The sequence below is a fragment of the Pistacia vera genome, unplaced genomic scaffold, assembly GCF_008641045.1.
Source record: "Pistacia vera cultivar Batoury unplaced genomic scaffold, PisVer_v2 Contig393, whole genome shotgun sequence".
Lineage (NCBI taxonomy): Eukaryota > Viridiplantae > Streptophyta > Magnoliopsida > Sapindales > Anacardiaceae > Pistacia > Pistacia vera.
Genome location: NW_022196216.1, coordinates 671,971 through 687,137, shown reverse-complemented (window position 1 = coordinate 687,137; position 15,167 = coordinate 671,971). Strand labels below are relative to the sequence as shown.

Below are 15,167 nucleotides of genomic sequence, written 5' to 3'. Positions count from 1 at the left end.
CTAGCCCTTTAATCTTTAAAACAGTGGTATAGTAGTCAATTGTCTGTACTTTGCTGAATAGCTCCTTTTCAAGCTCATCCATGTCCATTACTTCGGTTTCGGATTCTGCAGAAATTTGCAGCCAGACATAAACACATAAACGAATGGAAAAATAGGTCGATAAAAAGTAGGAGTAAATAAAAACTCAACTAACCTGAAGACTTCAAAGTTGGAGATCTGTAAATTTTGCCATTCTTCAAAGGAAAGTTTCCAGAGATAATGACTTTATCAAACTCCATAACCTTACATTCCCCATCAGAATTTTTCACATCAACATTGACACTAGTCGAATCGCGCCTAACTGCTAGTACTTCAGTGTTGCAGTGTACTTTAATTGGAAGATATTTACTGAGCTTCTGCCAAAGACTTGTGTATCCACCTCTAAAGCGTCGAATCTTCCCTGCCATGGAAGTCCGCGTGAACTCATGAATGTAGGCATAAGGCATGTCTTGCACAAATCCATAACCCGATGCAGTGTATCCATAAGCCACAGATTTGGGAACAGATTTAAATCCGCGACCTTCAAGGTACGTTGGAGTTAAGTCTGAAGCAAAATCACTCACCGCGTGTACCCCAGTTCGACCTGAATCCATCGCCTGATCCTGTATGTTTGCAGCTTGGAATATGAGACTAGCTGTTGAGATTTCAAATATGGAAACAATCCTGCAGTAAAAGAATTAACTGACCTGCAGTTCCAAGGTCAATTGGATTACTGACACATAATCATCAGCAACTTTGATGTCCTGAAACTCCCCTGAAGAGGCATCAATGAGGGCAAGCTTGTGAGAGTCCATTTCTTCTAATTCGGAACCTGTCTCTTTCGCCAAGTGAAAAATGACAGGTGCACTGTTTGCAGCTAGAACTTGACCACCCAGATCATATATTTTTCCTGTGAAGTTCATTCAAGTATGCTACAGAGTCAAATCTCTTGGAATAACAAAATTAAGATTGACAGGAGTACAATTGTTCAATTTGTACCTTCGATTTCGACCGATTCACACATGCCAGCAACCGTGTGATACTTTTCTAACATGGTCAAATTTCTGTAGCCAAGTTTGGTTAGTGCATATGCAGCTGATAAGCCACTTGGACCTGCTCCTACTATTCCAATTCTTGTGTCCACTGCTAGGCTTGGATGCAGCTTGGAGAATTGATCTTCTATTGATTTTCCAAGCTCCATTTTTATGCAGTTTAAGCCTCCTGCGAGCAGCAAGTTTTGAATCAAAAGGCCATCAGAATGCAAGTTAACTGAGTGAATGAAGCCAAAAACATTAGTTTTATAAAAAACAATGCAAAATAGCTTGTAGGTATTGCAGAAGAAACGAGATAAGATACAAGTTAAATAGGATAAAAACTTGAAGAGATTCATGTTAAAAATGGAATTAAACGATGTATCTATTCTTGTCTCTTCTGATAAATTCTGACAAACTCAAAGAACAGCAGCAAGAACTCTATTGAGTATACTTTGCATTTAGGAATCAATACAGGAGTGGGAGCTAACGTTCTGAAATAAAATCAGGATCCTCCCCTGATTCGAGCTTTACTAAAACTTTTATGAAATTCAAAAGAAACTGAAAAACCTTAAAAGATAAAAGTATACTTTGCATTTAAGAATCAATGTAGAAGTGAGAGCAGACATTTCAAAGAATATCAGGATCCTTTCTTGATCCGAACTTTACTAATACATTCGCGGAACTCTGGAAGAAACTGACAAACCTTAAAAGATAGAACTATACTTTGTAATTTGTATTTAAGAATCAATATAGAAGTAAGAGCTAATGTTTCAAAAAAAAAAAAAAAAAAAAGGATCCTCTCTTAATACGAGCTTTAGTAAAACTTTTACGGATATCAGAAGAAACTAACAAACCTTAAAAGATAGAAGCACTAGCATGTAAAGGCACTTGTTTGGAAGCCTGGTGAGCCAATTATTTGACAATGCTGATCCACTTCCTGTAAAGCCATTGTCACCACGTTCAAAGAAACTACAAAAGAAAGAGCTATAACTATCAAAAGAAATAAGTTTAAACAGAAAAAAACTAACCTGGGAAGCAAAACGTGAAAAGGGTAATGAAGTTAGTGCCAAATGGCGAAAGAAGAAAGGCAGAATAGCCCGTCAAAGTACGTAGGAAAAAGCTGAAAAGTTAGCCAAATGTCCACGAGTAAAAATGGAGGCATTATTGAGGATTTAAATAGTTAAGATTCTTTTTGGAGCCAACGCGAACAAGACAAAGTTCACTGTTCATCTTATTGCAATCTTTTCTTGGTTTCACCGGGCATATTGATCTTGAATTTTCACATATTCTCATTTTTGTGCTCCTGTTTTTGACAATTTCAATGCACGTTACAGTTCATGCATGGACGTCTTTGGACAGTTTTAGGTGAGATTATGCAAAGTTTATTATTCCTGCTGGTTGATATTATGGGATCCATAATTTTTATCGGATAATAGTTTATATTGTAATGTTATCGAATCAATAATATAATTTTGCAAAGAATTTAAAGTTTTTAATAGGATGAAAATACATCTGTTTATTTAATTGTGATGTATACATAAATTATATCATTGTGACGTCTAAATCGTGGATGGATAGACATATTTATATAATCATTTTGTTCAATAATTTTTTAGGTTTAAATTTATATGCTGAAATCTTACTTAAACCATTGTAGTTATATTCTTGTCTATCATGAAATAATTTTTTCCTGCATTCAATGCACATACAATCACATAATGTGGATGCGTATATCATACACAGGTGATGACATGGCATACTCTCGTCACTTGCATAAAAGAATTATTTGTCTATCATGTTATATATATAAATATATGTACATATACATTATAAATTACTCATGTTGCTTAAACTTAACATTATTATTGTTGTTGAATTGTAGTGTATATTAGTTGAAGTTTTTTGAGTTGGATAATTAATAATCCTCTCCTAATTTAAAATTCTTTTATAAAGTTGAAGTTTGTGATGGGTACTTAACAAAATAAAAAATTAAAAAAATATATATATCATTATCACAAGATTTTTTTAGAAATATAATTTAGGTAAATTAATGATGTTTCAACTGTCTGGTTGAATTACTATTTCTATGTTTGCAGAGAAATAAAATTGCAAGAGAAGAGTTTATCCATGTGTTTTAAAGTGCTTAATTTAACTATTGAGTGGTTCAATAGGGACCGTTTGGGTGTGTTACTGAAGATATCCTAAGTTTGAGTCTTTCATTAGTTGCTAATAGGGATAGTTATTGGAGTTTTTACTCGGTCGGTAATTCCAAGGTCCTAGAGGATTAATTAAGATGCTAATAAATTGGTCCAGACACTCTCGATCCTCACAAAAAAAAAAAAAAAAAAAAAAAGTGTTTAATTTGACTAATAACATGAAAACAACATTAATAGTTTAATTATCAGATATTAGTAATTTAAAATTTAGTTGTAATCACTCACAATCAATGGAAAAGTACAAGAAGAGAGCTTAATTATAGATCATGTAATAGTCAATTCCAATGAAATTTTCTGTTAATATTGCTAATCACTATTTGTTTAGCAATAATTAATTGGAAATTATATATTGATTGTAGTACCTAAGAACTTTGAACAAACAAGTTAAAACACCCTCTAAATTCGACAAAACACAAGTCTCTATATATATGTAGTATATACCAAATTATTCTTGTAAGATTTGAGTAACTAATTCATAATTGGATAAAGATTAATTTGAATAAAATTATATTACTTTTCCATAACTATCATTATATAATATATAGTACTATCCGGCATTTTACAATGACCCCTAATGAATTTTTAAATAAAATAACAATTATATAATTTAATTGTAAAGTTATTGAGCGAGCAGTTCAAAAAGAACTTCGTTATAAACGTCCTTAAATTTAGGTGAAACGATTGTATGAATAAGATTAAGAAAACTAATTGTATCCGATATAAATTTATATGAAAATCATTTCCTAAAGAATTAATTTATGTTTAAAATATTTACAAAAATCTGTTTCCAAATACAAATTTTAAAAACTACTATAAATTAAAACTAGAAAATAGAAAAAAAGTCTTCCCACCTACTCAATTTTCTATAGTTTTTAACATAGATTTTCAGGTTTTAAATAGAGTAAACGACTTTTTCCCACCTAAGGTTTGCCTTAATAACAGTACTCTACTCAAAAAGTTTCAAAATATCATTTTTCCACCCAAAGTTTATATTCAAAATACATTTCATTTTCTCAGTCGGCATTCGGCGAGTTACTAAGAGACAGAGTAAGAGGGTTTTGTAGAGTGGAGGCAAATGGATCAAATAGTGGTGATCGATTGAATATTCACTACCAGAATCAATCGAAAATCAACTAAGAACAATAAACTCTAACTTTGCGGTAGCTAACAATCGGTAAGAAATTAGGTGTCGAAGTGAGATGGAATTTGTAGAGAAAAGACTATAGGTTCAAGTGGTGGTGAAGAAGAGAATTTTTGCCGTCGGAATCAGCTAGAATCAACATTGGACATTAAGAGAATATAAACTTTAAGTGAAAAAATGGTATTTTGAAACTTTTTGGGTAGGAAAGTGTCATTAAGGCAAACCTTGGGTGGGAAAAAGTAGTTTTCTCTTTTAAATATTACATCAAATACATTTGATCTTGAATTATATATTAACTTTAAAAAATATATTTTCGAATCATGAATCGAATAAATAATTAATAAGTACTTTATATATATAAAAAGAAATTAAGTTCTTTCTAGGGTAAGAATCTCAAACATATGCTAAATTTTATTCCTGAAAACATTGTCTCCTGGTATGCTTACAATTAACAACAGCCGCTCTGAAACTTTCTTAATAATCACGAAAAGAGATATTCTTTAGACAATTCTTATACTTTAAAGCATTGTAATTAGTGTCTAATTAAGCAGCAAACACCTGGCATTAATTCATAATTTTTTAATATTAATTTAACAAATTAAAAAATTCTCTCAACCCCGCCTTGGAATTTATCTTCTTGTAGATATCTTCAAAGAACAAACAAAATTTTTTTCTGATTCTTTGAATAAAGGGTGGCTTTATATTAAAATTATGCCATGAAATCTTAATGCTCGATTGATTCTCAACATCTATAAATTTCCCAATATATATTTTTTAATTTATAACTATTTTAGATAATAAAATATTGATAAAGTAATCTTACTTTCCAAAACAAAAATATTGTCCCATTAAAATGAGAGGAACTTAAGAGAATTTAATTTTTCTAAATTATTGAGCTAAGGTATCATGGATGCCATGAAATCTTGATGCTCTGTTGGTTCTCAGCATCTATAAATTTCCCAATTTTTTTTTTAATTTAAAACTATTTTAGATAATAAAATATTGATAAAGTAATCTAACTTTCCAAAAGCAAAAAAATAAATAAATAAATAAATAATTGTCCCATAAAACTCAATTTTTATAAACTATTGAATTAAGGTATCATGGTCTCTTTTATCCCATCAAAAATGTTGAGTGGCAAAAACATATACATTATTAAATTCTGACTTCTAAATATTTATCCATCCAATAATATTATCGAGTTTTAAATATTATTTATTATTTATTATTTCATTGCAAATGGGCAGTTGAAATACTTTATATAAAAAAAAAAAAAAATCACCCTAAGGGTGCCTTTGAAACCTAAGAATCACAAACTAACCATAAAATCGTGCTCAATAAATGAAATGCATTAGATGTCTACTTTTAGGTTCACTTGTTCTTAAAACTAATATTCTTAAGATCAAAGAGTCGAGACGTAAAAAGGAGGAGAGCTCTCCGTGTGGAAATTTTAAGGGTCTGTTTGGGAATTTTATGATAGCGGTTATGAGAATAAACCATTGTAGCAATTTTGAGGGTAAACCATCATAACGGTTTTGAGAGGTTTTTAGTAGCAGTTTTTAAAACACCCAAACTGTACTTGGGAATTTATTTTACAGCGGTTCTGATAGTTTTTTTAAATGATAAATTTACATATATGCCCGTAAAAATACCCAACTTCAACCAATTCTTGGGAGTTTTGTTTTTTCAATTATAAGGTAAAAGTTCTTTATTTATTTTCTACTTATTAGTATTTTATAACTTCAAATATGATAAAGTTTCATTATCCTTCTTTGCCATTCTTTGCAATATCTGGAATGATTGAAAAATTGTAGCTCCACTTCTCCAGAAAAGCATCTAGATATGAGATTTTAATAAATTTTTTTTATTATTGCTTAAAATTATTTTATATTTAATATGGTTGAAGACGTGCATAATATGGTTAAAAAAAAATGGATATAATTATGATAATTTTGTAGTGAATAGGGTATTTGTGGAATAAAATTTTAAAACTAACCAAAACATTCTGATTTGGGTGTTATAAACCTCTAAAAAATACACTACATTGGTTCTGGAAGGTTTTTGAACCAGTCAAAACTAGTGCATAAAAAATTTAACAATTAATGGTTTTAAAACACCTCAAAATCAATTTAATTAAAAACACCTCAAAACCAGTAGAAAAAAACTCTCAAGCAGACCCTAAGGTTTTTAAAGTACATATCAAAGATTAGTGATTAATTATTAACTTAAATTTTTTTATCGCTAGCTTTTGAACCGCGACATAAAAACTTCTTTACATCCACATTAAAAAATTGATTATTTTTAATATTCTTAACATGCTACCAATAGAAACATTAAGTTTTTTTTCTAAGAAAGATGCTATTTGATATGAGTTTTTCTAATTCTCACCCAAATATTACAAAACAAAACCTTGAAAACATGCTTCCAATAAAAGCACTTTTAAATAAATGAAGTCAGAAATTAAGATTAGGTGTGCTCTTTAGACTTTAATTAAGCTGGAAATTAAAGTAGAAAATAGTGATTAATTAGCAGTGGTTTAAGAGTCACTATAAACTAGTTTTTATTAGTGACTTAAAAATTAGTATAAAATTTAAAAAAAAAAAATTAAAAATGGATTTATAATACATGTTTAGAGGACTTGAAATAAGAAAATAAAAATCTTAGAAAAGCCGTAGGCCTTTTGGCCCTTTTCATATTCACAATCTTCCTCTCTTGCTAAAAGTATCTTCAAAGGCCACCAGTAAATAGAAAGGCCCATTACATTTGAGCACCCATTTGTCAATACTCAATATTTTTTTCCTTGTAAAGTGTAGAAAAATTGGAGTACAGTTACATTATCCAAGTAACGTTATCTTTCACATGAATCATAAAATCATTGTTCAATCAACTCTTGTATTATAATTCGAGGTCCAGGTAATGGATAACGTTACCTTTGACCTTCATCCGAGCTACTAAATCATAGTCAAATCTACATTTGGTACCGTGATCCGAGGGTCGAAATGGGGATAAAAATAAGTCCAAGTGAGGATAACGGTACCGACATGAACTATTAAATTATAGTCCATTCTGAATTATTGAATCATAGTTCAGTCTACCTTTGCATCATGATGCAAAAGTTCAAATAAACGGTAACATTATCATCGATCAGATTGGTACAGAGTTGTATTACTAACATAAATTAGGTGACAGAGTTGCATAAACTGATAAAAAGTTGGAAGTTTACACATGAACGATATTAATCAATGAACAGAATTAAATAAACAACATAAGCAAACTACAATTCATGAAATTTACTGAATTAAGATCTGCCACCAGCAATAAGAACTACTTCTTCCCTGCTGCAGAATCTGCATAGCTGAGGGTGATCCAGTTGTGCTCACAGCATGATATCTGAACGCGCAGGCAACCTCCTGAAGAAGTTGAGAGGAACGGATGGGAGTTTGTGGCGAAACCTCGGATGCCTCAACACATATAAGCCTAAGAGGAGGGCTATAACTTGGATTGGAGTAACATACAGAACTATAGCAGCAATCAAACAGAAAGCTACAAATAGAGTGGTTGCTCTGGGGTCTCTCCAGCTCAGCAGAGACTGAAACCTTTCTCCTTGACTCGCCAGGTCACCGATGACAGTCTGAACTCTGCCTCCTATACTTCTCAGGCGATCATATCTCATGCGAACCATGTCTGATCCTCGTGAAGTCGGGAATGTGTCTAACTCTTCATCTAGTTCATCAGGATGAGCAGCTTCAGCATGAGACAGTCGCGTGTCCATGTGAGGCGGGTGCCTTGGCCTCCAACGGAAGTTCCATAGTCCGATCAAGAAAAGGTAGAGAAAAACTGTTGGGAGTATGAGCTCAGGATAAAGTATCAATATGATAAAAAGGATGTGAATCAAAATGGTTGTAAGAGGGTTTTTCCAATTGCAGATTTGATCAAACCATTTACCAACAGAAATTAACCCACCTAGAACACCCATAATTCGGAAAAAGTTAGCTTTGCTTCTCCGCATACTCCACATGTGTGAATCTACATCAAGCATATACTCTACAACCTCTTTCTTCAATGGTGGCTCAGCTCGGTTTAGCCTAAAAGCGACAATCTGCATAGCCTGGTGTCTCAAGCTATCGAGTTGAATAACAGATAATGGATGAATGTAGTGCATTTTCGGTAACAATGGATGAGAGTACATATGCATCATGTTAATCAAAGATAAGCATGTGAATCTCACAGCCAACTGAACTTCTCCCGTTTTCTTCACCCCTGAAGAATGCAAGACTAAAAGTGGATATGAGTGCGTATAAACTCTATCAGCTTCAAGTGTAGATAACCGAATCCTCACTTTCCCGATTCTTGAGTCCTTTCCACCTCCACCTATATGGCCATTATCAAAAACCCCTACTGTAATGACAGTACATATGTCGAAAACTTCCCACGTGTACTGCTCATTCCACTTTGGAACGGAGCTGTCCACAATAGTCCTTGTTCGCACCCATTTCTGCCCATATTTGGCCACACAATAAGCATCTGTAGTTCCTCGCCCGTCTCTTGTCTTCATTGGCATCAGCCCATGAGCACTAAGAACTCCAACCTCCAATATCCCAATGCTTGACTTCCATAACTGTTTTGCAGTTGGCCTAAGATCGCTACTGTGGTGTGTTGATTCATCTAAAACATGATAACCACCCTCCAGACATATCCTCAAATGAATTCTACTGGCAAACTTAGTATCTTTCTTTTGTTCCCCTTCTACACTTACATGTTTCTCGAGATTAAACCACCGAGTGTTTACAGGCTTATGGTCCAATCTCCTTTGCACCTTCTGCAAAGGAATCAAACACTTTCCAAGAACTTCATCTTTGTTTGATCCCACCCTATCTTCTACAGTCAGAATCAAGGGCTCCTCAAAAGGCTCAGCAACGACAAACATCAAGTCTTCATTCCACAATGGATTTATAGTCTTAATTTGAGATATCCTAGTTCTCAATGCTTGGTTTCCTAGAATAGCCTTCACGAAAACTTCTGGAAACCTACTTTTATCACCAGGTAGCAAGTCTTGAGCTTCAATCACATTGACCCTTACATACCAAAGCTTGGGAGATAGATACACCTTTGAACGAATGTTTGTAACTCCTTCACTGCCAACTGTTGCAGCATCCGAGTGCCAGGCATCAGGAAATGCCTCATCTGCTTGAGTTCCCATCCAAACAGCCAACATCAGCTCTCCCTTAGCCCTCACTCCCTTTCGATCATCCATCCTATACCATTGAGGTGCCAAAGGACTATCAGGAGGAACCCGTTTCGGGATTTCATTGAGATCAAACATTACCCTACCAATTAAATCATCCAAAACAACATCCTTATCCTTCACTACCACTTCCAAAACCGAAGCTTGAATCCTCTCTTTCGAGAAAGCGAAAACTTGATTCCATTCAGGATTGTTCTTCTTCNAGTCTTGAGCTTCAATCACATTGACCCTTACATACCAAAGCTTGGGAGATAAATACACCTTTGAACGAATGTTTGTAACTCCTTCACTGCCAACTGTTGCAGCATCCGAGTGCCAGGCATCAGGAAATGCCTCATCTGCTTGAGTTCCCATCCAAACAGCCAACATCAGCTCTCCCTTAACCCTCACTGCCTTTCGATCGTCCATCCTATACCATTGAGGTGCCAAAGGACTATCAGGAGGAACCCGTTTCGGGATTTCATTGAGATCAAACATTACCCTACCAATTAAATCATCCAAAACAAGATCCTTATCCTTCACTACCACTTCCAAAACCGAAGCTTGAATCCTCTCTTTCGAGAAAGCGAAAACTTGATTCCATTCAGGATTGTTCTTCTTCTCAAAATGCTTGGTAGCTCCCTTATAGTTTCCAAGTTTCACTTCAACATAGGGATCACAACTACCAGTAACATCTTTACCAGGTAACTCCTTCGCCTTGACAACCCGGACATAAAGGTATTGCATTTGCTCAACAAGGTCATAGGTGCACGAGAGCTTATCACCTGTGACCGCCCCCGCCCCCGCCCCAATCTTGGGTGAGGTCTCCTTCAGAGCAAAGTCTACAGCTTGTGGAGGCTTCTGCATCTTCTCTAATGTGTACTAACAAACCAGAAGCACCCAGAAGGATACTTTCAATTACACAAGATACAACAAAGACTTACAAAATCAAAACTCAGATAATTAAATGGCTTGAATTACCAGACACTCAACAATTATCAAAGTAAGTTATAAGAGAAAGAAATAGATTAAAGAACCTCATCAATGACCAGAAAGCACCAAAAACCTGCAAAAATCAGAACCAAAAAAAAAAAACATGAGTCACAACTATAACTCATACCCTCCATTTTAGAGCCATGAAACAAGAAATAAACAAAAGAAAAATAACATTTCAGTGCTGCAACAAGCTTCCAAAAGACCGGTAAAGCAGATTTCAAAACTCAACCTCATTTGATTATTTTCCTAGGAAAACATTTTCTCAGCAACCAAACAACAACACAAATACCCAGAAGAACAAAACTAGCATAATTATAAAACAAAGAAAGAAATGTACACTCCAGGGATCGTACCTCACAAGACAAACAGATCTAACACTGAAAAAACCACAAAGAAACAAAACAAAACAAACCACCATGAAAATGATCAGAAACAAAAGTAACATTCAAAGAAAACTTGAGCAAGAAAATTAGAACAAGAAGAAAGCTTCAACTTTTCAAAGCTTTCAAGAACAATGCATTGCATATTACTTAAAAGGGTGAACAAAAGATTCAATATTTTCAACAACAACCAAACTAACTTCACTTTCTTGAAGCAAAAGCATGCTGAAAAGAGGGAGAAATGTACCTTGTAAACTCAAAAGTTGAATGAAGAATGAGATTATTTTAAAGGTTTTGGAAGGAATGTAGAGTGAATAATGAAGTGAAGAGACAAAGATAGCCAGTGTGAAGAGTGAAGTGAAAAAAAATCAAATAAATAATAATAATAAAATGAGCATGTGGGTTGAAATCTAGTGGAACACACTAAATCTACATAAACTAAACTTCTTCACAAGAACCTACTTTGTACCAACTTTATATATATATATATATACTTACAACTTTTTTATTTTTTATTTACTAAATATGGGTTTTTCATTAATTTTTAATATTAATTTTTTTAACTTCTGAAAATATTTTTTGTTGAAATAATTTATTAGCTTTTATTTACTAAATATATTTGTTATCAAATTTTAACATTTTTTTATATTTTCTGTCCAATCAAGTATTGAACTATTGAATTTACTTCACAATTATTAAAATATTTAATTTTTGAAATTTTAATAATTTAATTATTATTAAAAGGGGTGTTAAGAATTAAATTTTTGGGTATATATAGTGTCATCACCTTTTATAAATTTTCAAAAGTTTTGACCAGTTTTAGAAATATTTGTAATATCTTTTTAATTAAAAAAAATGTATTAAAGGCTCTTAGAATATTCCAAATTAATTCCTATATTTTTTCAAAACTTTTGAATAATTAGATTTTTAGTACTTTAGCAACACCAAGTCCTAAAAGAAGTAATTAGAAATGGAGCCTTTTCAAAAAATTCAAAAGGGTGTTTCAGAAAGGTTAGAATTAATAAATAATTTAAAAGTATTTTAATGGAGTTTTCTATAAAATAAAATTTTTATCACACGAAACCGAGGTACACGTGGGAAGACAGTGGTCGGCCAAGGCTTTGTTTGGTGGGTTTGGTTAAATGGTTACAAAGTGATGACTACGTCATTCTTGGGTATGAGAATCACTTTTTTTTTTTTTTTAACTTCTTGGCTTTATTCCGACTCCTCTTTGCTAATAGAATCAAAAGGATATATGGATTGATCTTTAATTTCTATCTCTATTATGATTAATGACATTATATAATCAATTCAAAAATTATGAAAGACGCAAAGTCTCGGATTCGAATCTCCTACTTCCCAAAAAAGAAAAAGAGAATATATTACATCATTTTTTTGTGTTTTCTGTTTAAAGAAGTCTTATTATGATAATATAATATGTATAAAATATAAATAAAAAAATTTGATAATATTATTTTATTGTCTATGTCAAAAATTAATTTTAAGAGAAATTTTAATTTTGTTATGCCAAGTAGTTGAAGATTTTCAATATTATGCTAGTATACCTAACGTATAAATTATTATGGAAAGACTCACAATATGAAATATAAACTCATAACCTATTATATTATATTAGAATAATAACCGATAACGTATACATAAATATTGATAATATACAATTTATTTTTAAATTAGTTTATCCCATGAAATTGAACTTGAATAAGTGATTATTTGTTCCAATGTACAAAATAATTATGATAAAAAATGAATAAATTAGTTACCTAATTTGGTTCCAGAATATATGTTGTGGGTGTGAGAGCTATATAATCAACTATATTTTACTCAAATAATAGTGATATGAAGTCTACTATGTTACATAAAAATACACTTTTATATAATAAGCTCCATATTAGCAAGTCTATGTCATGAGACTACATTTTTAAATTATATCAATTTAAAACTTATTAAATGAACTCAAATTGCTTTCAATAATTAATTTCATGAAATTCATTATCAAATCATGTCTCACATCTTGAGGGACTTATTTTTATTTGCTTTTTCAATAATTTATAATAAATTTATGATCATAGCATTAAATTCAAATTTTATACCCATTCTTGCAAGAAACCCTATCTATATAATTAATTAATTAATTATTATTAAAAATAAATAAAAGGGTGCACCTAGGAGTATTTTAATACTACTAAAGCTTTTTTTAGATGGCCAAACAAATTTTTTTTTACTCTAGAATATTTGATTTTAATAAAGAAAAACATATTTGGAATAACCAAAAAAATACATACACTATATAATAATTAAGAAAAAATAAACATATCTTTTGCACAAAATATTTTTTAATATTGATAGATATAAATAAGTATTTATAAAAATAATATAATAAATTTGGTTGGTATATAATTTAAAAGGGAATGAAAATAATACTACAATATTAACAAATTTAACTCAAAATTTAAAATTTATTAAGTACCGATTATTAATTTATTATATTCGACCAAAATCTCAAAGTACGATATAACTCTCGTGTGAAAATATCGCGAGTTATAAACCGTCAAACGATACGGTGTACGGCCTTGGATACTGTGTGGTCCAGTCCAGCGCAGCTGCTCAGGTCCAGTTTTTAAACCACAAAAGGACAAAATGGTCAGGTAGACACATGATCAAATCAAGAGCTGCCAAGTGTCATCGTTGATCGCGGAGGATCTGACGGTTCATACCAGTAAAGACAGATGGGGGGATCACGAGGGGTGAGTCGTACTATGTGTACCGTGCATCGGTCTGCAGGAAATCATAAGTACTTAACGAATTTGGAGCTTTGAACGGTAGGACTTAGCAAAATGACTGTCTGTCACAAAAGAAGAAAAAGATGTTCATGCATAACGTGCCTGTCATTTCTTGCATGATGATTGCCTACGTGGCATACAGTTATTGGTGAAAAAAAGTTATTATTATAATAACACATGGCACATATCATTTATACGTCCACCAAATTATTGCTTTTTTTGTTATTTATAATTAGAATTAAATTTTTTTATGATTATACAAAAGTTATTCTTACATAGAGATGAGTAATGTTATAGTCATCGACAGTAGTATATCAAATTTATATACCATAAAATCTTTACCGTTGATTAATATTAAGTAATACACTAATACTCTATAGGAAAATAATATAACCACCAACGGTAATGTATCAAATTTATACACCAAATGATGTGGTAAAATCTTGATCGTTAATTAATATTAAGTTAAAATTAATCAACGATCAGGATTTTATCACGTCATTCGATATACAAATTCGATGCATTACCGTCGATGATTATATTATTTTTCTATAGAGTATTAGTGTATTACTGTAGAGAAATTCTATTACATTTTTTTTTTTTTTTTCGGATGAGTGGTGTATGAGCCAATTGTATAGTATATGTGTCACATAAAAAACTGTCTCTTTATTAGTATTTTCTTTCTATTAAAGAAAATGATATTGGTTTTCGTTTTTATTTCTTTTAAGAAAAGTTTTATTATTTAATAAATGAGTATTGTTAATATAATAAGTTTCTTTCATTCAAGGTAACATTTTTCAATTAAGGAAACTCAAAGTTTATAAACTGATCCAAACTTTAGTTTACTAACGATATGAGATAAGACATAGACAATTTTAATTTTATTTTTAATGTAAAATCTTCAACCTTTTATTACTAAAATTAACTGTTAAATTCGAGATAAAAGTGTTTTTATTCAAATTCTCAGAATCTAAATGCAATTCAAAATCCTCATAAGTAATTTAATCTCTATAAATGGACACAAAAAGTGAAGTGTAAAAGCTATGAAAACACCAAAAACACTTTGAAAAAACAAAAGCAAAGACAGGTTGGAAAACTGAAAAGCCAGAAGTTGAAGAAGCATTCGAGATAGTTTTGTCAGGAAGTGCTTTTATATTAAATAGACCCAAATATGAAAAATTGTAAGATTGGGAGTAACATGGGACAAGTATTGAAATTTGAAAACAACATTCAACTTCTTCAATTGAATTGAATGAATGAATGGGGTTCCAAAAATTTATGTCAAATCTTTTTCATTTGTGGTTGGCAAAAATAAAGTTTGACAAATGGTGGTAGGCATGGTTGGTTTGAAAAGTCT

General features: G+C 31.7%; 1 protein-coding gene and 1 long non-coding RNA gene across 2 annotated transcripts; both read right to left on the bottom strand.

Annotated features, from left to right (window-relative positions):
- Positions 1-1,120: 1,120 nt before the first annotated feature.
- Positions 1,121-2,180, bottom strand: LOC116141141. Its single transcript, XR_004129740.1, has 3 exons — positions 2,081-2,180; positions 1,907-1,989; positions 1,121-1,239 (listed from the first exon to the last, which is right to left on the bottom strand). It is a non-coding gene; the product is annotated as an uncharacterized LOC116141141 (long non-coding RNA).
- A 5,358-nt stretch (positions 2,181-7,538) lies between these two features.
- LOC116141165 (FT-interacting protein 3-like) lies at positions 7,539-11,348 on the bottom strand. Its single transcript, XM_031426695.1, has 4 exons — positions 11,257-11,348; positions 10,983-11,006; positions 9,948-10,699; positions 7,539-9,551 (listed from the first exon to the last, which is right to left on the bottom strand). The coding sequence occupies exons 3-4, from the start codon at positions 10,498-10,500 to the stop codon at positions 7,786-7,788; spliced, it is 2,319 nt and encodes a 772-aa protein (XP_031282555.1). The 5' UTR covers positions 10,501-10,699; positions 10,983-11,006; positions 11,257-11,348; the 3' UTR covers positions 7,539-7,785.
- Positions 11,349-15,167: the final 3,819 nt, after the last annotated feature.

Excerpts from the sequence above, each read along its gene's own strand:
- LOC116141165 (XM_031426695.1), bottom strand. The coding sequence starts at position 10,500 with ATGCAGAAGCCTCCACAAGCTGTAGACTTTGCTCTGAAGGAGACCTCA. Across the intron at positions 9,552-9,947 it reads CTCGGATGCTGCAACAGTTG|TTGGCAGTGAAGGAGTTACA; the intron begins GCAGTGAAGGAG and ends ATGCTGCAACAG.